Raw genomic sequence first — 23,906 nt, forward strand, 5'->3', positions numbered from 1 at the left:
CAAGAACACTGGAGTGGGTTGCCATTTCCTTCTCCAATGCATGAAAGTGAAAAGTGAAAGTGATGTCGCTCAGTCATGTCTCACTCTTAGTGACCACATGGACTTCAGCCTACCAGGCTCCTCCGTCCATGCAATTTTCCAGGCAAGAGTACTGGAGTGGGGTGCCATTTCCTTCTCCCTTATTATTACCTATATTACTTCAATTTTCTTGTGAACACTAACAGTAAAACATTTGTGTATAATGCAATGAAATATACTAACAAAGGGGCCTATATAGATTTATATATTTTACATTGTAAAAATTAAAAAGTTTATGTATATTAAGAACAACTAAATAAAAATTATCTTGTCACTGAAAAAGAGTAAAAAAACTAAATGCATAAATTGACTAAAAATCAGTGTTACTATATAATGCTTTCCCACTTAATCATTATTTGTTATTAAGTCCTTACCATACAGTCATTACACATTTCTAGGTACAGTGATAAAGAAGTAACTATGAACCTTACATTCTAGTATGGAGGAAACTGTTATTTATAGCACAGCTGTATAATTAGAATCTTTCATCGCAATTATCATAAACTCTTTGAAGACAGAGAAATTTTCTTTTTAAAGAAAAAATTTTAAATCAGAATCAAATTTTAAAATGATTTCTGCTTTCTAAGGAAATGGAACCTGCTGTCAAATGGCTCCCTTCATGGTAGATGATGCACTTATTTATTATGAGATATGATGTTTCTTCTCCAGAGCTTCTTCATAGCATTAGTCAACTCAGAATTTTGTAGACTGTAGATAAATGGGTTCAGCATGGGGGTTATGACGGTATAAAACACACTCACAGATTTGTCAATGGGGAATGTTTTAGCAGGTCTCACATACATGAAAATGCAGGGAACAAAGAAGCAGACAACCACAGTGATGTGGGAACCACAGGTCTGGAGGGCTTTCCAGCTCCTTTCCTGACTCAGGTTCTTCAGAGAGTGCAGGATGACTCCATAGGAGACGAGCAAGAGCAGAAACACTATAGTGCAGATCAGTCCTCCATTGGCCAGCACTAAGATGCCAGTGACATAGGTGTCAGTACAGACGAGTTCCAATAAGGGGTACATGTCACAAATATAGTGATCAATGACATTCGGGCCACAGAATGGGAGCCAATAGACAGTGCTAAGTTGAATAATTGAGTGCAGAAAACCTCCAACCCAGGACATCACCAGCAGCACAACACACACCCTCTGCCTCATGATCACCAAATAATGCAAGGGCTTACAGATGGCCACATAGCGGTCATAGGCCATCACCAGCAGAAGGAAGACCCCTGATCCAGCAAAAAGGTGCTCTGCAAACAGTTGGGTCAGGCAAGAATTAAAGGATATGTTTTTTCCCCCAAATAACAGCTCCGAAATCAATCTGGGGGTGATAGAAGTGGAGTAAGTGACATCCATACAGGATAAGCTAGCAAGAAAAAAGTACATCGGTGAGTTCAGGGTCTCACTGACAGATATAGTCACTATAATAAGAAGGTTGCCCACCAGAGTCAAAAGGTAGATGAACAGGAACAAAACAGAAAGGACTTTCTGCTCCTTTGGATTCTGTGTGAGGCCCAGAAGGACAAAGTACGTTACATTATTTCTTGATTCCATCTGATCTGGACAGGAGCTGACTTCACATATTAAAGCAGTTTACCTAAGAAAAACAAGGAGGGGAACACTTAAAGGGGGAAAATGCTCAAATGTAGAAGAATTTTTATTTATTTATTCATTTATTGGAAGAATGTCAATAAAACATCTATTTGTGTCTAATGTGTCATAGAAATTTTGATTACCAAGTAGAATAAGGCATAGTGGTTTTTTGTTTGTTATTTAACCTCAGTGATATGACACAGAACAACAACAAAAAAATTCCTGACACGTGTATGAAGTTCCATTAAATCCACACAGTGCTGAGGAGTCAGAATATAGGAGTATATCAAGTGAGTGTCACAGAAGTCTTTTAAGAGGAAGTAATGCTTCAGCTGAGTGTAAAAAACAATCAAAAGCATAAAGAAATAAAGCCATGAAAAGGTGCAGCATTTATAAAGACACAAAGTTTAATACATGAAACACACTCAAGGTAATACACATAATCAGTGTGGGTAGATGAATGTGCGAATAGATGAATTTCTTATCGTGAATTGTCTCTAACCTCACTGACACTTCTTTGGTCTGTAGGTCGTTATTTCCCTTTTTTGATCAATAAATTAGACTGCAGCAGTCTAATTTTGTATCTCCAGGCCTTACCTTTCCCTTAAATTTCAAATGTTTATTTGCAACATCTCTAATTTAGAAATCCAACTGAATAGCAATTTAATATTTATAAAACATAACTTCTAAATTTTCCACAATAAACATGAGCATTTTCTAAATATAATTTAAACAGCATTGCTTATTTATCTCATTAAATACTATAATTTTCAAGTTAGTGTTTAGAAACAAAATTTCAGTGCTCTTTACTCATTTGTAACTCTCATGAAACTTAAATCGTACTAACTCTACTTTCAGAATATATCACAAATTTGATCATTCCCTACTTCTTAATTCCTCCTGCTAAGTCTCCACATTTATACTGGCCTCAAAAGTCAGTTCTCCTGCTGTAGCCCAAAAATGTCCTTTTTAACCTTCTTCTGAAAACATCACTCTACTTCTCCAAACTCCTACAGTATATTCCAATCACTCACTCATAGTTTAATAGAACACATTTAATATTTACAGTAGCAAGGACTGTAACCCTTATTTCATAAGTGAAGAACTTAAGGTTCAAGATATCTAATTCATTTTCTCAAGTACACATTTTTAAGTCATATACCTAAAATTGAATTTGTTTGATTTTAATGTAATTTATTTTCTTATATAAGAAATAAGGTCTCGCAACTGTGAGCTTGGTTCCCACTATTTAATGTTAGTCTTACCTTCTGGAGGCTTGTTCAGAACCTGAAGAATAACTTGAAGTTACTCAGAAACACTTGGAATTATTTTTCATCCAGTTTGACAAAGAGGATAAAAGCCCACTTTATTACTTGAGCATATAGTTTATTTGACTGTCCATGCATTTGCTTCATGGAGTCTTCTGATTATTCAAGTCATTTTAAGTGCAGTGTAGATTATTTGAAAGCAATTCCACAGTACACACACTGAAAAACAAGTTTATTGCTTTAGGAAATATATCAAAATGTCCAGCATATACTACATACACATAGAAGAAATCAACTAGTCATTTGGCAGGGAAATTGTTCACAAGCAACTTCTTTCCTCCTAACTTCAAAAATATAAATAGCATTTGACTTTCCACTTCTTTTCACTCTGTCATATTAACATGACCAAACTAGTTGAGATCTTGAAAGACATTCTTGTGATTCTTTTTAAGCCATGCTATGTGTCTAAGAATGGGCCTCCTTAAAATTTTGTGGCAGTTACTAAGCGAATAGCATCTTCTTCCTTTTAGAGGTGAAGATCACGGGCTATTTCATCCCTTCCAGCTGCAATTATCACTGGGTCTTGGAATGTGTCCAAGGCTGATTCTTGTGTAATTAATTCACTGGGATTTTCCTCAAAGGTTTTAAAGAACATCTATAGGGGGTTCATCGAAAAAGCAAGAGAGTTCCAGAAAAACATCCATTTCTGCTTTATTGACTATGCCAAACCTTTGACTGTGTGGATCACAATAAACTATGGAAAATTCTTAGATGGGAATACCCGACCACCTGACCTGCCTCTTGAGAAACCTGCATCCAGGTCAGGAAGCAACAGTTAGAACTGGACATGGAACAACAGACTTGTTCCAAATAGGAAAAGGAGTACATCAAGGCTGAATATTGTCACCCTGCTTATTTAACTTATATGCAGAGTACATCATGAGAAACGCTGGGCTGGAAGAAGCACAAGCTGGAATCAAGATTGCCAAGAGAAATATCTATAACCTCAGATATGCAGATGACAACACCCTTATGGCAGAAAGTGAAGAGGAACTCAAAAGCCTCTTGATGAAAGTGAAAGAGGAGAGTGAAAAAGTTGGCTTAAAGCTCAACATTCAGAAAACGAAGATCATGGCATCTGGTCCCATCACTTCATGGCAAATTATGGGGAAACAGTGGAAACAGTCTCAGACTTTATTTTTGGGGGCCTCCAAAATCACTGCAGATGGTGATTGCAGCCATGAAATTAAAAGATGATTACTCCTTGGAAGGAAAGTTGTGACCAACCTAAACAGCATATTAAAAAGGAAAGACATGACTTTGTTAACAAAGGTCCGTCTAGTCAAGGCTATGGTTTTTCCAGTAGTCCTGTACAGATGTGAGAGTTGGACTATAAAGAAAGCTGAGCGCCGAAGAATTGATGTTTTTGAACTGTGGTGTTGCAGAAGACTTGAGAGTCCCTTGGACTGCATGGAGATCCAACCAGTCCATCCTAAAGGAGATCAGTCCTGGGTGTTCCCTAGAAGGACTGATGTTGAAGCTGAAATTCCAATCCTTTGGCCACCTGATGCGAAGAGCTGGCTCATTTCAAAAGACTCTGGTGCTGGGAGGGATTGGTGGCAAGAGGAGAAGGGGATGACAGAGGCTGAGATGGCTGGATGGCATCACCAACTTGACAGACATGGGTTTGGGTGGACTCCAGGACTTGATGATGGACAGGGAGGCCTGGCATGCTGTGGTTCATGGGGTCGCCAGGAGTCAGACACGACTGAATGGAACTCAACTGATAGGGGCTTTTCTGGTGGCTCAGTGATGAAAAATTCACTTGCCAATGCATAAGATGCAAGTTTGTCCCCTAGTTTGGTTTATGATATGAACATGTACTATAGCATGATGGCCAACGTGTCTGGCTTTAGATACACCTCGGTTTACGAGGTAAATATGTCAATCTAATGAAAAAACAACTAAATTAAAATCTCTATTTTTTAATAATTTTATTTTTAATTTATTTATTTACTTCATATGGAGAATAATTCTTTTGCAATATTGTGATAGCTTCTGCTGCATATTTGTGTCCACTCTCTCCTGAACCCCCTCCCCTCCCCACCGATCCACCCCTCCAGGTTTTCACAGAGCACTGGCTTGGGTGCCCTGTGTCTTACATCAAACTCCCTCTGGTTGTCCGTTTTACACACAGTAAGGTGTGTGTGTCAATGCTACTCTCTCAAATCATCCCACTCTCTCCTTCCACTGAGTCCAAACATCTGTTCTTTATGACTGTCTCCTTTGCTGCCCTTCACATGGGATCATCAGTACTATCTTTTTAGATTCTGACTTACTTCACGCTTATAATAGACTCTGGCTTAATCCACCTCATTAGAACTGACTTAAATGTGTTCCTTTTTATAACTGAGTAATTATTCTATTGGATATGTACACTACAACTTTCTTATCCATTCATCTGCCAATGAACATCTAGGAATCCAATGACATAATTACTAAATTAAAATTTCTATTTTTTAATATTCAATATTTATTTTATATTGGATTATAGCTGACTAACAATATTAGCTTCAGGTGTTCAGCAAACTGAGTGAATTGTACATATACACGTACCTATTATTTTTCAAATTCTTTTCCCATTTAGGTTATTATAGGATGTTGAATAGAGTTTCCTGTGCTATATATGGTAGATCCTTGTTGGTTATCAATTTTAAATATGCTAGTGTGTATTGTCAATACCCAAGTATTATGTAGTCAACTCAACCAACATTGAGTATCTACCATAGGCCAGGCATTGTTCTAAGTACTCAGGATTCATCAGTAAACAAAGCAGATCAGAAAGAAGAAAGTTTGGAGTCTGAAAATCAGATTTTAGGTGCAAGAGAGCAAACACTTTTGAAGAATTTTGTGCTCCTCCAGAATAGCTCTGATTCCCTGATTCTTCAGGGGAGGAGGGCATTTTAAAATGCATATGAAACTTGCTTCCCTACACAGCAGTGGGAATATACACCTAGATTACACACCACAGATTGGACTTCGACTCCACTCTGCAGAGACACCAAAGTGACTGATGAAACACTGAGTGGGGTTGGTTTACCCTCAGAGTGGCAGGGAATAAATTATGCTACATGAAAGCATGATGACTGAAATAGAAACTGCAATGAGTCATAGTAAAATAAACATTTGCATTTCAAAAAAACTTTAGAACTGTGTCATAGAAAACTCTTTTTTGCAATATTGATTGCCTAGATTTTTTGTTTGTTTATTTATTTATTTTTGGTGTGGCTTTTTTATGTGTGTGGCTGTGTGGTGTACCTTGTGGGATTCTAGTCCTTCTACCAGGGGCTGAACACAGGCCCTTGGCAATGAAAGTATGTAATCCCAACTTTTGGACTGGCAGGGAATTTCCAAATTATAACTAATTCTGACAGTAAATAAAATTTAACTACCAACTGAGTAATACATAAAACTAAGTATAACTTTATAATGGTAAATGATTCTTTATCTGGAACTTGCCTCTGTGTGGCTATACGTCAAAACCAGCAAGTTTTTGTTAAGTAGTGTACAGTTATCGTCAATCTTAAAATTCTATTTTCTCTTTTCCATTTTAAAGACAAACTCACTTTTTATTACTGTGATCTTTTCCCAAATTCACTTTTTCATCCCAGAACTTCCTCATAGCATTTTCACATCTAAATTTCTGAGGGTGAACTGTAACTTTAACAAAGGACTTATTACGATATAAAATGTGCCCAAAATTGGGTACAAATGCACAAATAAGCAAGACACAAAAACTAAGGTGACCACAGTGATGTGAGAGTTACAGGTGGAGAGGGCTTTGTATGGAGCAAACTGTTATTAATACCAAAGCTGTATAACAATGATCTTTAATTGGAATGATAATAAACTCTTTGAAGAAAGAGGATTTTTTTCTTTTTAAAGAAAAAATTTTTAATCAGAATCAAATTTTAAAATGACTTCTGCATTCTAAGGAAATGAAACCTGCTGGCAAATGACTCCCTTCATGGTAGATCATGCACTTACTTAATATGAGATATGATATTTCTTCTCCAGAGCTTTTTCATAGCATGAGTTAGCTCAGAACTTCTTAGACTGTAGATTAATGGGTTCAGAATGGGGGTTAAGACTGTGAAAAACACGCTCAATAATTTGTCAACAGAGAACGTCTTAGCAGGTCTTACATACATGAAAATGCAGGGAACAAAGAAGCAGACAACCACAGTGATGTGGGAACCACAGGTCTGGAGGGCTTTCCCCCTCCCTTCCTGACTCAGGTTCTTCAGAGAGTGCAGGATGACTCCATAGGAAACGAGCAAGAGCAGAAACACTATAGTGCAGATCAGTCCCCCATTGGCCAGCACTAAGATGCCAATGACATAGGTGTCAGTACAGACGAGTTCCAATAAGGGGTACATGTCACACATATACTGATCAAAGACATTCGGGGCACAGAATGGGAGCCAATAGACAGTGCTAAGTTGAATTACTGAATGCAGAAAACCTCCAACCCAGGACACCATCAGCAGCACAACACACACCCTCTGCCTCATGATCACCAAATAATGCAAGGGCTTACAGATGGCCACATAGCGGTCATAGGCCATCACCAGAAGAAGGAAGACCCCTGATCCAGCAAAAAGGTGCTCTGCAAACAGTTGGGTCAGGCAAGAATTAAAGGATATGTTTTTTCCCCCAAATAACAGCTCCGAAATCAATCTAGGGGTGACAGAGGTGGAGTAAGTGACATCCATACAGGATAAGCTAGCAAGAAAAAAGTACATCGGTGAGTTCAGGGTCTCACTGACAGCTATAGTCACTATAATAAGAAGGTTGCCCACCAGAGTCAAAAGGTAGATGAACAGGAACAAAACAGAAAGGACTTTCTGCTCCTTTGGATTCTGTGTGAGGCCCAGAAGGACAAAGTACGTTACATTATTTCTTGATTCCATCCAATCTGGACAGGAGCTGACTTCACATATTAAAGCAGTTTACCTAAGAAAAACAAGGAGGGGAACACTTAAAGGGGGAAAATGCTCAAATGTAGAAGAATTTTTATTTATTCATTCATTGGAAGAATGTCAATAGAACATCTATTTGTGTCTAATGTGTCATAGAAATTTTGTTTACCAAGTTGAATAAGGCATAGTTGTTTTTTGTTTGTTTGTTGTTAACCTCCGTGATAAGACACAGAACAACAACAACAAAAAATTCCTGACACATGTATGAAGTTCCATTAAATTTACACAGTGCTGAGGAGTCAGAATATAGGAGTATATCAAGTGAGTGTCACAGAAGTCTTTCAAGAGGAAGTAATGCTTCAGCTGAGTGTAAAAAATAATTGAAAACATAAGGAAATAAAGAAAGCCATTAAAAAGTGCAGCATTTATAAAGACACAAAGTATAATACATGAAACACACTCAAGGTAATACACATAATCAGTGTAGGTAGATGAATGTGTGAATAGATGAATTCCTTATTCTGAATTGTCTCTACGTCACTGACACATCTTTGGTCTGCGTAGGTGGTTATTTCCCTTTTTTGATCAATAAATTAGACTGCAGCAGTCTAATTTTTTATCTCTAGGCCTTACCTTTCCCCTAAATTTCAAAAGGTTATTTGCAACATCTCTATTTTTGAAATCCAAATGAATAGCAATTTAATATTTATAAAACATAACTTCTAAATTTTCCACAATAAACATGAGCATTTTCTAAATATAATTTAAAGAGAATTTCTTATTTATCTCATTAAATACTATAATTTTCATGTTAGTGTTCAGAAACAAAATTTCAGTGCTCTTTACTTAAATTTGTCACTCTCATGAAACTTAAATAAATGTACTAACTCTATTTTCAGAATATATCACAAAATTGATCATTCCATACTTTTAATTTTTTCCTGTTCCATGGTAACAGCCTCCTGCTAAGTCTCTCCACATTTATATTGGCCTCAAAAGCTGGTTCTCCTGCTGCAGCCCAAAATGTCCTATTTAACCTTCTTCTGATAACATCACTCTACTTCTCCAAAATCCTACAGTATATTCCAATCACTCACTCATAGTTTAATAGAACACATTTAATATTTACAGTAGCAAGAACTATAATCTTTATTTCATAAGTGAAGAACTTATGGTTCAGAATATCTAATTCATTTTCTGAAGTACACATCTTTAAGTCATATACCTAGAACTGAATTTGTTTGATTGATTTTTTTTATTTTTTATGATTGATTTTAAAGTAATTTATTTTCCTATGTAAGAAATAAGGTCTAACAACTGTGAGCTTGGTTCCCACTATTTAATGTTAGTCTTACCTTATGGAGGCTTGTTCAGAACCTGAAGAATAACTTGAAGTTACTCAGAAACACTTGGAATTATTTTTCATTCAGTATGACAAAGAGGAAAAGGGGCCAATTTATTACTTGAGCATATAGTTTATTTGACTGTCCATCCATTTGCTTCATGGAGTCTTCTGATTATTCAGGTCATTTTAAGTGCAGTGTAGATTATTTGAAAGCAATTCCACTGTGCACACACTGAAAAACAAGTTATTGCTTTAGGAAATATACCAAAATGTCCAGAATATACTACAACACATAGAAGAAATCAACTAGTTATGTGGCAGGGAAATTGTTCAAAAGTAACTTCTTTATTCCTAACTTCAAAAATATAAATAACATTTGACTTCCACTTCTTTTCACTCTGTCATATTAACATGACCAAACTAGTTGAGATTTTGAAAGACATTCCTGTGATTCTTTTTAAGTCATGCTATAAGTCTAAGAATGGGCCTCCTTAAAATTTTGTGGCAGTTACTAAGCGAATAGCATCTTCTTCCTTTTAGGGGTGAAAATCACAGGCTATTTCATCCCCTCCAGCTGCAATTATCACTGGGTCTTGGAATGTGTCCAAGGCTGATTCTTGTGTAATTAATTCACTGGGATTTTCCACAAAGTTTTTAAACAACATCTATAGGGACTCCATCGAAAAAGCAAGAGAGTTCCAGAGAAATATCTGTTTCTGCTTTACTGACTATGCCAAAGCCTTTGACTGTGTGGATCACAATAAACTGAGGATAATTCTGAAAGATATGGGAATATCAGACCACCTGACCTGCCTCTTGAGAAATCTATATGCACTTCAGGAAGCAACAGTTAGAACTGGACATAGAATATGGAACAACAGACTGGTTCCAAATAGGAAAAGGAGAATGTTGAGGCTGTATATTGTCACTCTGCTTATTTAACTTATATGCAGAGTACATCACGAGAAATCTTGGGCTGAAAGAAACACAAGCTGGAATCAAGATTGCTTGGAGAAATATCAATAACCCCAGATACGCAGATGACACCACCCATATGGCAGAAAGTGAAGAAGAACTGAAGAGCCTCTTGATGAAAGTGAAAGAGGAGAGTGAAAAAGTTGGCTTAAAGTTCAACATTCAGAAAATTAAGACCATGGCATCTGGTCCCATCAGTTCATGGCAAATAGATGGGGAAACAGTGGAAACAGTGTCAGACTTTATTTTTGGGGGCCTCCAAAATTACTGCAGATGGTGATTGCAGCCATGAAATTAAAAGATGCTTACTCCTTGGAAGAAAAGTTATGACCAACCTAGACAGCATATTAAAAAGCAAAGACATGACTTTGTCAACAGAGGTCCGTCTAGTCAAGGCTATGGTTTTTCCAGTAGTCGTGTACGGATGTGAGAGTCGGACTATAAAGAATGCTGAGCGCCGAAGAATTGATGTTTTTGAATTGTGGTGTTGTGGAAAACTCTTGAGAGTCCCTTGGACTGCATGGAGATCCAACCAGTCCATCCTAAAGGAGATCAGTCCTGGGTGTTCCCTGGAAGGACTGATGTTGAAGCTGAAATTCCAGTCCTTTGGCCACCTGATGCGAAGAGCTGACTCATTGGAAAAGACCTTGATGCTAGGAGGGATTGGGGGCAGGAGGAGAAGGGGACGACAGAGGATGAGATGGCTGGATGGCATCACCGACTCGACAGACATGGGTTTGTGTGGACTCTGGGAGTTGGTGATGGACAGGGAGGCGTGGCGTGCTGCGGTTCATGGGGTCGCCAGGAGTCGGACACGACTGAGTGACTGAATGGAACTGAACTGATAGCAGCTTTCCTGGTGGCTCAGTGACAAAGAATTCACTTGCCAATGCATAAGATGCAAGTTTGTCCCCTAGTTTGGTTTATGATATGAACATGAACTATAGCATGATAGCCAACGTGTCTGGCTTTAGATACACCTGAATTTAAGACGTAAATATGTCAATCTAATGACAAAACTAAATTAAAATTTCTATTTTTTAATAATTTTATTTTTAATTTATTTATTACTTCAATTGGAGGATGATAGCCTCTGCTGCATACTTGTGTCCCCTCCCTCCTGAACCCCCACCCTCTCTGCACCGATCCACCCCTCCAGGTTTTCACAGAGCACTGGCTTGGGTGCCCTGTGTCTTACATCAAACTCCCTCTGGTTGTCTGTTTTACACACGGTAAAGGTGTGTGTTTCAATGCTACTCTCTCAAATCATCCCACTCTCTCCTTCTTCCACTGAGTCCAAACATCTGTTCTTTACGACTGTCTCCTTTGCTGCCCTTCACATAGGATCATCAGTACTATCTTTCTAGATTCCATATATATACTTTAATACACAATATCTATTTCTGACTTAATTCACACTTATAATAGGCTCTAGCTTAATCCACCTCATTAGAACTGACTTAAATGCATTCCTTTTATAACTGAGTAATTATTCCATTGGATATGTATACTACAACATTCTTATCCATTCACCTGCCAATTAACATCTAGGAATCCAATGACATAATTGCTAAATTAAATTTTCTATTTTTTAATATTCAATATTTATTTTATATTGGATTATAGCTGACTAACAACATTAGCTTCAGGTGTTCAGCAAAGTGAGTGAGTTGTACATATACACGTACCTATTATTGTTGAAATTCTTTTCCCATTTAGGTTATTATAGTATGTTGAATAGAGTTCCCTGTGCTATATATGGTAGATCCTTATTGGTTATCATTTTAAATATACTAGGGTGTATTGTCAATACCCAAGTATTATGTAATCAACTCAATCAACATTGAGTATCTACCATAGGCCAGGCATTGTTCTAAGTACTCAGGATTCATCAATAAACAAAGCAGACCTGAAATAAGTTTGGAGTCTGAAAATCAGATTTTACGTGCAAGAGAGCAAACATTTTTGAAGTATTTTGTGCTCCTCCAGACTAGCTCAGATTGCCTGGTTATTCAGGGGAGGAGGGCATTTTATAATATGAAAATTCCTTCCCTACAAAGCAGTGGGAACATACACCCAGATTACACACCACAGATTGGACTTCAACTCCACTCTGCAGAGACACCAAAGTGACTGACGAAACACTGAGTGGGGTGGGTTTACCCTCAGAGTGGCAGGGAATAAATTATGCTACATGGAAGCGTGATGAGTTAAATAGAAACTGTAATGAGTCATAGTAAAGTAAACATTTGCATTTCAAAAAAACTTTCGAACTGTATTATAACAAACTCTTTTTTTTCAATATTCCATGCCTACTTTTTGTCTGTCCACTTGTCTGTTTTGGTGTGGCTTTTTTATGTGTGTGGCTGTGTGGTATACCTTGTGGGATTCTACTCCTTCTACCAGGGGCTGAACACAGGCCCTTGGCAATGACAGTGTGTAGTCCCAGCCTCTGGACTGGCAGGGAATTTCCAAATCCTAACTAATTCTGACAGTAAATAAATGTTAACTGCCAACTGGGTAGTACACAAACCTAAACATAATGTTGTAATGGTAAATCATTCTCTACCTGGAACTTGCCTCTGTGTGGCTATATGTCAAAATCAGCAAGCTTTTGTTAAGTAGTGTACAGTTGTCTTCAATCATAAAATTGTATTTTCTCATATAGATCAATGGAATAAAATAGAAAGCCCAGAGATAAATCCACACACCTATGGACACATTATCTTTGACAAAGGAGGCAAGACTATGCAATGGAGAAAAGACAATCTCTTTAACAACTGGTGCTGGGAAAACTGGTCAACCTTTTGTAAAAGAATGAAACTAGAACACTTTCTAACACCATGCAAAAAAATAAACTCAAAATGGATTAAAGATCTAAATATAAGACCAGAAACTATAAGACTCCTAGAGGAAAACATAGGCAAAACACTCTCTGACATAAATCACAGCAAGATCCTCTATGACCCACCTCCCAGAGTAATGGAAATAAGGCAAAAATTAACAAATGGGACCTAATTAAACTTAAAAGCTTTTGCACAATGAAGGAAACTATAAGCAAGTTAAAAGGACAGCCTTCAGAATGGGAAAAAAATAATAGCAAATGAAGCAACTGACAAACAACTAATCTCAAAAACATACAAGCAATTCATGCAGCTCCATACCAGAAAAATAAATGGCCCTATCAAAAACTGGGCCAAAGAACCAAGCAGACATTTCTCCAAAGAAGACATACAGATGCCTAACAAACACGTGAAAAGATGCTCAACATCACTACTGTCAGAGAAATGCAAATCAAAACCACAATGAGGTACCATTTCACACCAGTCAGAATGGCTGCTATCAAAATGTCTACAAACAATAAATGCTGGACAGGGTGTGGAGAAAAGGGAACCCTCTTACACTGTTGGTGGGAATGCAAACTAGTACAGCCACTATGGAGAACAGTGTGGAAATTCCTTACAAAACTGGAAATAGAACTGCCATATGACCCAGCAATCCCACTGCCGGGCATACACACCGAGGAAATCAGAATTGAAAGAGACGCATATACACCAATATTCATCAAAGCACTGTTTACAATAGCTAGGACATAGAAGCAACCTAGATGTCCATTGGCAGACAAATGGATAAGAAAGCCATGGTACATATACACAATGGAATATTACTCAGCTATGAAAAAGAATACATTTGAATCAGTTCTAATGAGGGTGAATGAAACTGGAGGCTATTATACAGAGTGAAGTGAGCCAGAAAGAAAAACACTAATACAAGATATATATAGATATATAGATATAGATATATAGATATATATATGGAATTTAGAAAGATGGTAACAATGACCCTATATGCAAGACAGCAAAAGAGACACAGATGTAAAGAACAGACTTTTGGACTCTGTGAGACAAGGTTAGGGTGGGATGATTTGAGAGAATAGCGTTGAAACATGTACATTACCATATGTGAAATAGATCGCCAGTCCAGTGTCGATGCATGAGACAGGGTGCTCAGGGCTAGTGCACTGGGAGAACCCTGAGGGATGAGATGGGAAGGGAGGTGGCAGCAGGGTTCAGGATGGGAAACACATGTACACCCTTGGCTGATTCATGTCAAAGTATGGCAAAAACCACTTCTATATTATATAGTAATTTACTATATTGTAAAGTAGTTAGCTATCAATTAAAATAAATAAATATATTAAAAATAAAATAAAAATTGTATTTTCTCTTTTCCATTTTAAAGACAAACTCACTTTTTATAGTTATGATTATTTCCCAAAGACACTTTATCATCCCAGAACTTCCTCATAGCATTTTCACGTCTAAATTTCTGAGCTTGAAGTTTAAGAAGTTTAACAAGGGCCTTATCATGATATAAAATGTACCCAAGCCTTGGATACAAATGTACAAATAAGCAGGGCACAAAAACTAAGATGACCACAGTGATGTGAGAGACACAGGTGAAGAGAACTTTGCGTCTCCCCTCCAAGCTATCTCTCTAGGGAGGACAAGATCACCACATAGGAGACCAACAAGGAAAAATATTTTAATGGATAAATGAAGCAATGATTGGCAGCAACAGAGACCAAGGATGTGAATTCCATGCAGACACGTTTCAACAAAGCATTTAAGGCACACAAGAATGGTCTTTGACATTGAACCACAGACAGGAAGCCACACTATGAAGATCTGTGTGGTTGCAAGTACAACCCTCCAGCTCCTATTACTTGAAAGAGGAAGCCACAACCCTGTCACTCATGATGGTTTCACAGTCCGGGGCTTTGCAGATGGCCACATAGTGCTCATTGGCAACCACTATGGGCGGGAAGATCTAAGCAGCAAAAGATGCTCAGCAAAGACATTAGTCCTGGACTTACTGAAGGAGATGATTGCTTTCTTACAGCAGGTGTCAGTTGGTATTTCAGAGTCATAGATGAAGAACAGCAGATGTCCACAAGGGACAGAAACACAAGCAGGAACTGTAATTCCTGCTTTACCCAAATTTACAAAATGTGACTTTTAACTGAAAACATCTTTCATACCTGAAAGTGAAGTCGCTCAGTCATGTCCAGCTCTTAGCGACCCCGTGGACTGCAGCCCACCAGGCTCCTCCATCCATGGGATTTTCCAAGCAAGAGTATTGGAGTGGGGTGCCATCACCTTCTCTGTACCTTCTTCATACCTGGGTCAAGTTTAAAACTCTAAAGACATCAACTCCTCTAAAATGACCCTTCTTAAAATGAATCTTATTGAAAATAATAACTGAATATTATTTTGTGACTAAACTATTTTAAATTTATTTTAACTTCATTTTAAACTCAGAGGAGGCAATGGCAACCCACTTCAGTACTCTTGCCTGGAAAATCCCATGGACAGAGGAACCTGGTAGGCTGCAGTCCATGGGGTCACTAGGAATCGGACATGACTGAGTGACTTCACTTTCATTTTTCACTTTCATGCATTGGAGAAGGGAATGGCAACCCACTCCAGTGTTCTTGCCTGGAGAATCCCAGGGAAGGGGAAGCCTGGTGGGCTGCCATCTAGGGGGTGGCACAGAGTCGGACACGACTGAAGCAACTTAGTAGCATCAGCATTTTAAACTATACTATTTATCTTATTTATATTCAATTTATTATTTTATTTGCAATGATTTGGAACAAAGATATACAAGCCTAGGCATACCTCTGAAAAAGAATAGTAACAGGGGACTGCTAGTCTCTTTACTTATCAAAATCTGTTATATATCATAGCAGTTATATTATGTGCCAATCTACACATGAATAAAGAGATCAATGAAAAAGAATAGAGTCTTGAATTAGATCCAAATACATTGGACTTCAGGATACAATAGTCAGGATTTTAAGTCAATGGCAGTTCTATTTCCAGTTTTTTAAGGAATCTCCACACTGTTCTCCATAGTGGCTGTACTAGTTTGCATTCCCACCAACAGTGTAAGAGGGTTCCCTTTTCTCCACACCCTCTCCAGCATTTATTGCTTGTAGACTTTTGGATTGCAGCCATTCTGACTGGCGTGAAATGGTACCTCATTGTGGTTTTGATTTGCATTTCTCTGATAATGAGTGATGCTGAGCATCTTTTCATGTGTTTGTTAGCCATCTGTATGTCTTCTTTGGAGAAATGTCTATTTAGTTCTTTGGCCCATTTTTTGATTGGGTCGTTTATTTTTCTGGACTTGAGCTGCAGGAATTGCTTGTATATTTTTGAGATTAGTTGATTTTCAGTTACTTCATTTGCTATTATTTTCTCCCATTCTGAAGGCTGTCTTTTCACCTTGCTTATAGTTTCCTTTGTTGTGCAGAAGCTTTTAATTTTAATTAGGTCCCACTTGTTTATTTTTGCTTTTGTTTCCAATATTCTGGGAGGTGGGTCATAGAGGATCCTGCTGTGATTTATGTCAGAGGGTGTTTTGCCTCTGTTCTCCTCTAAGAGTTTTATAGTTTCTGGTCTATGTTTAGATCTTTAATCCATTTTGAGTTTATTTTGGTATATGGTGTTAGAAAGTGTTCTAGTTTCATTCTTTTACACGTGGTTGACCAGTTTTCCCAGCACCACTTGTTAAAGAGATTGTCTTTAATCCATTGTATATTCTTGCCTCCTTTGTCAAAGATAAGGTGTCCATAAGTGTGTGGATTTATCTCTGGGCTTTCTATTTTGTTCCATTGATCTATATTTCTGTCTCTGTGCCAGTACAATACTGTCTTGATGACTGTGGCTTTGTAATAGAGACTGAAGTCAGACAGGTTGATTCCTCCAATTCCATTCTTCTTTCTCAAAATAGCTTTGCCTATTCGAGGTTTTTTGTATTTCCATACAAATTGTGAAAGTATTTGTTCTAGCTCTGTGAATAATACCAATGGTAGCTTGATAGGGATTGCATTGAATCTACAGATTGCTTTGGGTAGTATACTTATTTTCACTATATTGAAATTCACTTCCAATCCATGAACATGGTATATTTCTCCACCTCTTTGATTTCTTTCACCAGTGTTTTATAGTTTTCTATATATAGGTCTTTAGTTTCTTTAGGTAGATATATTCCTAAGTAGTTTATCCTTTTCATTGCAATGGTGAATGGAATTGTTTCCTTAATTTTTCTTTCTATTTTCTCATTATTAGTGTATAGGAATGCAAGAGATTTTTGTGTGTTGATTTTATATCCTGCAACTTTACTATATTCATTGATTAGCTCTAGTAATTTTCTGGTGGAGTCTTTAGGGTTTTCTACATAGAGGATCATGTCATCTGCAAACAGTGAAAGTTTTACTTCTTCTTTTCCAATTTGGATTCCTTTTATTTCTTTTTCTGCTCCTGCCTTATGACCCAGCAATCCCACTGCTGGGCATACACACCGAGGAAACCAGAATTTAAAGAGACATGTGTACCCCAATGTTCATTGCAGCACTGTTTATAATAGCCAGGACATGGAAGCAACCTAGATGTCCATCAGCAGATAAATGGATAAGAAAGCTATGGTACATATACACAATGGAGTATTACTTAGCCATTAAAAAGAATACATTTGAATCAGTTCTAATGAGGTGGATGAAACTGGAGCCTATTATATAGAGTGAAGTAACACAGAAAGAAAAACACCAATACAGTATACTAACGCATATACATGGAATTTAGAAAGATGGTAATGATAACCCTGTATGCGAGACAGCAAAAAAGACACAGATGTATAGAACAGTCTCTTGGACTCTGTGGGCGAGGGAGAGGGTGGGATGATTTGGGAGAATGGCACTGAAACATGTATAATATCATATAAGAAATGAGTCACCAGTCCAGGTTTGATGCAGGATACAGGATGCTTGGGGCTGGTGCACTGGGATGAACCAGAGGGATGGTACGGGGAAGGAGGTGGGAGGAAGGTTCAGGATGGGAAGCATGTGTACACCCGTGGAGGATTCCTGTTGATGTATGGCAAAACCAATACAATATTGTAAAGTAATTAACCTCCAAAATAAATAAATTTAAATTAAAAAACAATTTTTTAAAATCAATGGCAAAAAAATCTTTGCGTGACCATTTGAAAGAAACCTAAAATTTAGAGAAACAACTAAAAATTCAATCCATATTTATCTCCTACAGCAAAATTAATTCAAGACAAATCAAAAGTTTCCATATGATATCAAAAATGTTTTAAAAATTAAATACTTAAATTAAATTTAAATTCTTTAAAAAAAGAATTGAAAAATTGTCAAAAGTGAAATGAAAAAATTCTTCATAAGCAATATACAAAAAAACCTGAATATAAAGTATAAAAATATTAAATGCAAAAAGCACTCTACACAGGATAAAAATGTAAGAACATATAACCAGAAAATATTAATTATATATACAATGTAAAAGAGATCATTTCTTTAATATATAATCTCATAAAAATCCAAAATTGAATGCAGTAAAGACATACATATAAAATATCCACCAAAAAATAAGTACAACACAAGTTAAATGTATTGAATGATGCCCAGCTAAATTATATCAAAGGGGTAGCAAAGTATAAAAATAACTTTAATCAGTTGTTATAAATATTTGTCAGGTACTGGTCTTGAAAATATGGACAAATGAATTCTCACTGACAGAGGACAAGACTGTAGTTGTTATACAACCTCCAGAAAAATAGTTTGTCAATAACTATCAATATCAACATTTTAAATGCGTGTGTTACCTGATCATTGATTCAAATATCAAATCAACAATTTTATGCCTTGGTAATCATATTTGCACATATTCAAAACCATATATTTATTTGAAAACTGCTTATCATAAAAAAGTTTAAAAGCACATGAAAAGGAATGGGTATATGAATTTTAATATAAATTTATAAGAAGTATTGTGAAACATGAGAAAAATTAAGGAATATGTTTGAGCTGGCATTGAAATAGCTTTAAGATGTGACATAGCAAAAGTAAGTGTGATATATATAGAAAAAGCAAATATATATATATATGGCAAATACACTGGCATTTGCAAAGATTTTTAGTAGATGAAAATTAAGGAAAAAAATTAGATTCTACCTCTTAGCATGAAGATTGGAAAATATTGAGAGAAAAGAGAGAAATTTGTTTGGCACTTTACCCCATATTATTTGGTTTTATTTATGTTGTTTATTATTATCTATTTTACTTCAATTATCTTATGAACACTAACAGTATTAAAGTAAAAATTTTGTGAATAATGCAACTGAAATATACTAACAAAGGGACTTATATAGAATTAAATATTTTACATTTGTTTACAATTTTTAATTGTAAAAATTAAAAAGTTTACTTAAATTACAAGAAACTAAATAAAAATAACTGTCTCTGAAAAAGAGTAAAAAGGCTAAATGCATAAACTGAATAAAAATCAGTGTTACTATATAATAGTTTTCCCACTTAATCATTATTTATTATTAACTCCTTATCATACAGGCATTATACATTTCTAGGTACAGTGATAAAGAAGTAATTATGGACCTTATGTTCTAGTATGGAGGAAACTATTATTAATAGCACAGCTGTATAATTGTAATCTTTAATCACAATTATCATAATATCTTTGAAGACAGAGAAATTTTCTTTTTAAAGAAAAAATTTTTAATCAGAATCAAATTTTAAAATGATTTCTACATTCTAAGGAAATGGAACCTGCTGTCAAATGGCTCCCTTCATGGTAGATGATGCACTTATTTATTATGAGATACGATGTTTCTTCTCCAGAGCTTCTTCATAGCATTAGTCAACTCAGAATTTCTTAGACTATAGATAAATGGGTTCAGCATGGGGCTTATGACTGTATAAAACACACTCACAGATTTGTCAATGGGGAATGTTTTAGCAGGTCTTGCATTTATGAAAATACAGGGAACAAAGAAGCAGGCAACCACAGTGATGTGGGAACCACAGGTCTGGAGGGCTTTCCGCCTCCCTTCCTGACTCAGGTTCTTCAGAGAGTGCAGGATGACTCCATAGGAGAAGAGCAAGAGCAGAAACACTATAGTGCAGATCAGTCCCCCATTGGCCAACACTAAGATGCCAGTGACATAGGTGTCAGTACAGACGAGTTCCAATAAGGGGTACATGTCACACATAAAGTGATCAATGACATTCGGGCCACAGAATGGGAGCCAATAGACAGTGCTAAGTTGAATAATTGAGTGCAGAAAACCTCCAACCCAGGACACCACCAGCAGCACAACACACACCCTCTGCCTCATGATCACCAAGTAATGCAAGGGCTTACAGATGGCCACATAGCGGTCACAGGCCATCACCAGCAGAAGGAAGATCTCTGAACCACCTAAAAAGTGCTCTGTAAACAGCTGGGTCATGCAAGATTCAAAGGATGTGTTTTTTCCCCCAAATAACAACTCTGAAATCAATCTGGGGGTGATAGAAGTGGAGTAAGTGACATCCATACATGATAAGCTAGCAAGAAAAAAGTACATCGGTGAGTTCAGGGTCTCGCTGACAGCTATAGTCACTATAATAAGAAGGTTGCCCACCAGAGTCAAAAGGTAGATGAACAGGAACAAAACAGAAAGGACTTTCTGCTCCTTTGGATTCTGTGTGAGGCCCAGAAGGACAAAGTACGTTACATTATTTCTTGATTCCATCTGATCTGGACAGGAGCTGACTTCACATATTAAAGCAGTTTACCTAAGAAAAACAAGGAGGGGAACACTTAAAGGGAAAAAGGTGCTCAAATGTATAAAAATAACTTTTAATTTATCCATTCATTGGAAGAACATGTATTTGTGTCTAACGTGTCAAAGACATTTTGATTACCAAATTGAATAAGACATAGTTTTTTGTTTTCTGTTTTTTGTTTGTTTTAACCTCAGTGATATGACACAGAATGAAAAAGCAAGCAATTCCAGACACGTGTATTAAGTTCCATTAAATTCACACAGTGCTGAAGAGTCACAATATAGGAATATATCAAATGAGTATCACAGAAGACTTTCAAGAGGAAGCAGTACTTGAGCTGAGTGTATAAAATAATTGAAAGTATAAAGAAATAGGAAGAGAAAGCCATGAAAAGGTGTAGCATTTATAGACACAAAGTGTAATATATGAGACACACTTAAGGTAATACATGTAATCAATGGGTAGATGAATGTGTGAATAGAAGATCCTTGTCCTGAATTGTCTCTAACCTCACTCACACTTCTTAGGTCTTTAGGTGCATATTTCCCTTTTCTGACCAATAAGTTAGACTGCAGCAGTCTAATTTTGCATCTCCAAGCCCTAAATTTCAAACATCTCTAATTTTGATATCAAATCGAATAGCAATTTACTATTTGTAAAACTAACTTCTGAATTTTCCACAATAAACATGAGCATTTTCTAAACAAAGTTTAAAGAGGCATTCCTTATTTATCTCATTAAATACTATAATTTTCCATGTTATTGTTCAGAGACAAAATTTTAGTGTTATTTACTCATTCGTTACTCTCATAAAATTTAAATAAATCCTACTAACTCTACTTTCAAAATATATCACAGATTTGATCATTCCCTACTTAATTTCTTCCAGGTCCACCATAATAGCCTCCTACTAAGTCTCTCCACATTTATATTGGCCTCAAAAGCTGGTTCTCCTGAAGCAGCCCTAACTGTCCTTTTTAGTCTTATTCTGATAACATCACTCTACTTCTCCAAACTCCTACAGTATATTCCAATCACACACTCATAGTTTAATGCAACGCACTTAATATTTACAGTAGCAAGAACTGTAATCCTTGTTTCAGAAGTGAAGAAATTAAGGCTCAGAATATCTAATTCATTTTCTCAAGTACACATTTTTAAGCCATATACCTAGAATTGAATCTAAGTTTGATTTACTCTAAGTAATTTACTCTCTTATATAACAAAGAAAGTCTCACAACTATGAGCCTGGTTCCCAGTATTTAATATCAGTCTTACCTTCTGGACGCTTGTTCAGAACCTGAAGAATAACTTGAAGTTACTCATAAACACTTGGAATTATTTTTCATCCAGTTTGACAAAGAGGGCAAAAGGCCACCTTATCACTTGAGCATATAGTTTATTTGACTGTCTGTCCATTTGCTTCATGGAGTCTTCTGATTATTCAGATTTTTATATGCAGTGTAGATTATTTGAAAGGAATACCATGGTGCACACACTGAAAAACAAGTTTATTACATTAGGAAATATATCAAAATGCCAAGCAAATCCTACATATACATAGAAGAAATTAACTAGTTATTTGGCAGGGAAATTTTTCACAAGTAACTTCTTTCCTACTAACTTCAAAAAGAAAAATAGCATTTGACTGTTCAGTTCTTTTCACTCCGTCATATTAACATGACCAGACTCGTTGACTGAAATTTTGAAAGACATTCCCATGATACTTTTTAAATCATGCTATAAGTCTAAGAATGGACCTCCTGAAATTGTTATGCCAGGTACTAAGTGAATAGGATCTTCTTTCTATTAGGGGTGAAGATCGTGGGCTATTTCATCCCTTCCAGCTGCAATTATCACTGAATCTTGGAATGTGTCCAAGGCTGATTCTTGTTTAATTAATTCACTTGGATTTTCCACAAAGGTTTTAAGGAACATCTGTAGGAGCTTTCCTGATGGCTCAGTGGTGAAGAATTCACTTGCCAATGCATAAGATGCAGGTTTGAGCCCTGGGTTGAGAAGATTCCCTGGAGAAGGAAATAGCAAACCATTCCAGTATCCTTGCCTGGGAAATCTCATGGACAGAGGAGCCTGGCAAGCTACAGTCCATGGGGTGGCAAAAGAATTGGACATGACCTAGGAACTAAACAACAACGAAAAATATGTGAAGATATTACTAGAGCAAATCACATAATTAATATCAGAAAGGTATAACATGCAAAAAAGTAGCTTTAGAATCGTTATGAGGCTGCTGCCAATGAGATAAAATATAGATGTACTCATTTTGATCTACTGGACTTAATATATTCTCCCCTGCCATGGAAAGAATATCTTTCCTTTTATTCAATACTAGATTTAATCACCTTAAAATTTGGTTCAGTTCAGTCAGTTCAGTTCAGTCTCTCAGTCGTGTCCAACTCTTTGCAATCCCATGAATTGCAGCACACCAGGCCTCCCTGTCCATTACCAACTCCCGGAGTTCAGTCAAACTCACGTCCATCAAATCGGTGATGCCATCCAGCCATTTCATCCTCTGTCATCCCCTTTAAATAAATAAAACTATACTAAAAATAAAATTAAATGTTTTTTTTTTTGTTTTTTTTCAAAATGTTTTGTTTTATTTTATTTTTAATATAAATGTATTTACTTTAATTGGAGGCTAATTACTTTACAATATTGTATTGGTTTTGCCATACATCAACATGAATCCGCCACGGGTGTACACATGTTCCCCACTCTGAACCCCCCTCCCACCTCCCTCCCCCTACCATCCCTCTGGGCCATCCCAGTGCACCAGCCCCAAGCATCCTGTATCCTGCATCGAACCTGGACTGGCAATTCGTCTCATATATGATATTATACATGTTTCAATGCCATTCTCCCAAATCATCCCACCCTCTCCCTCTCCCACAGCGTCCAAAAGACTGTTCTATACATCTGTGTCTCTTTTGCTGTCTCGCATACAGGGTTATCATTACCATCTTTCGAAATTCCATATAC

General features: G+C 36.7%; 3 protein-coding genes across 5 annotated transcripts in view; all 3 read right to left on the minus strand.

Moving 5' to 3' along the window:
• Window positions 1–713: 713 nt before the first annotated feature.
• On the minus strand, window positions 714–20,842 carry LOC113905292 (olfactory receptor 4A47-like). 2 transcript variants are annotated; one of them, XM_027562333.1, is made up of 4 exons: window positions 20,762–20,842; window positions 9,288–9,509; window positions 2,948–3,169; window positions 714–1,686 (listed from the first exon to the last, which is right to left on the minus strand). In XM_027562333.1, exon 4 carries the CDS (start codon window positions 1,641–1,643, stop codon window positions 714–716), a length of 930 nt encoding a protein of 309 aa, XP_027418134.1. In that variant the 5' UTR covers window positions 1,644–1,686; window positions 2,948–3,169; window positions 9,288–9,509; window positions 20,762–20,842. The 2 variants fall into 2 exon arrangements, with proteins under 2 accessions (XP_027418134.1, XP_027418135.1); XM_027562334.1 differs by lacking the exons at window positions 9,288–9,509; window positions 20,762–20,842 and adding an exon at window positions 7,813–7,897.
• On the minus strand, window positions 6,994–7,960 carry LOC113905294 (olfactory receptor 4A47-like). Its single transcript, XM_027562337.1, has one exon. The coding sequence runs from the start codon at window positions 7,921–7,923 to the stop codon at window positions 6,994–6,996; it is 930 nt and encodes a 309-aa protein (XP_027418138.1). The 5' UTR covers window positions 7,924–7,960.
• Window positions 19,551–23,906, minus strand: part of LOC113905293 (olfactory receptor 4A47-like) — a 32,098-nt gene continuing 27,742 nt past the window's right edge. Inside the window, exons 1-3 of one of the 2 annotated variants that reach the window (XM_027562336.1) lie at window positions 23,270–23,315; window positions 22,185–22,404; window positions 19,551–20,915 (exon numbers count right to left, since the gene is read on the minus strand). In XM_027562336.1, the coding sequence (XP_027418137.1) occupies window positions 19,943–20,872 (930 nt within the window). In that variant the 5' untranslated portion in view covers window positions 20,873–20,915; window positions 22,185–22,404; window positions 23,270–23,315 and the 3' untranslated portion in view covers window positions 19,551–19,942. Of the gene's footprint in view, window positions 20,916–22,184; window positions 22,405–23,269; window positions 23,316–23,906 lie in introns of those variants that run through there. The other variant, XM_027562335.1, reaches the window with a different exon arrangement.

The sequence above is a fragment of the Bos indicus x Bos taurus genome, chromosome 15 (genome assembly GCF_003369695.1).
Source record: "Bos indicus x Bos taurus breed Angus x Brahman F1 hybrid chromosome 15, Bos_hybrid_MaternalHap_v2.0, whole genome shotgun sequence".
Classification (NCBI taxonomy): Eukaryota; Metazoa; Chordata; class Mammalia; order Artiodactyla; family Bovidae; genus Bos; species Bos indicus x Bos taurus.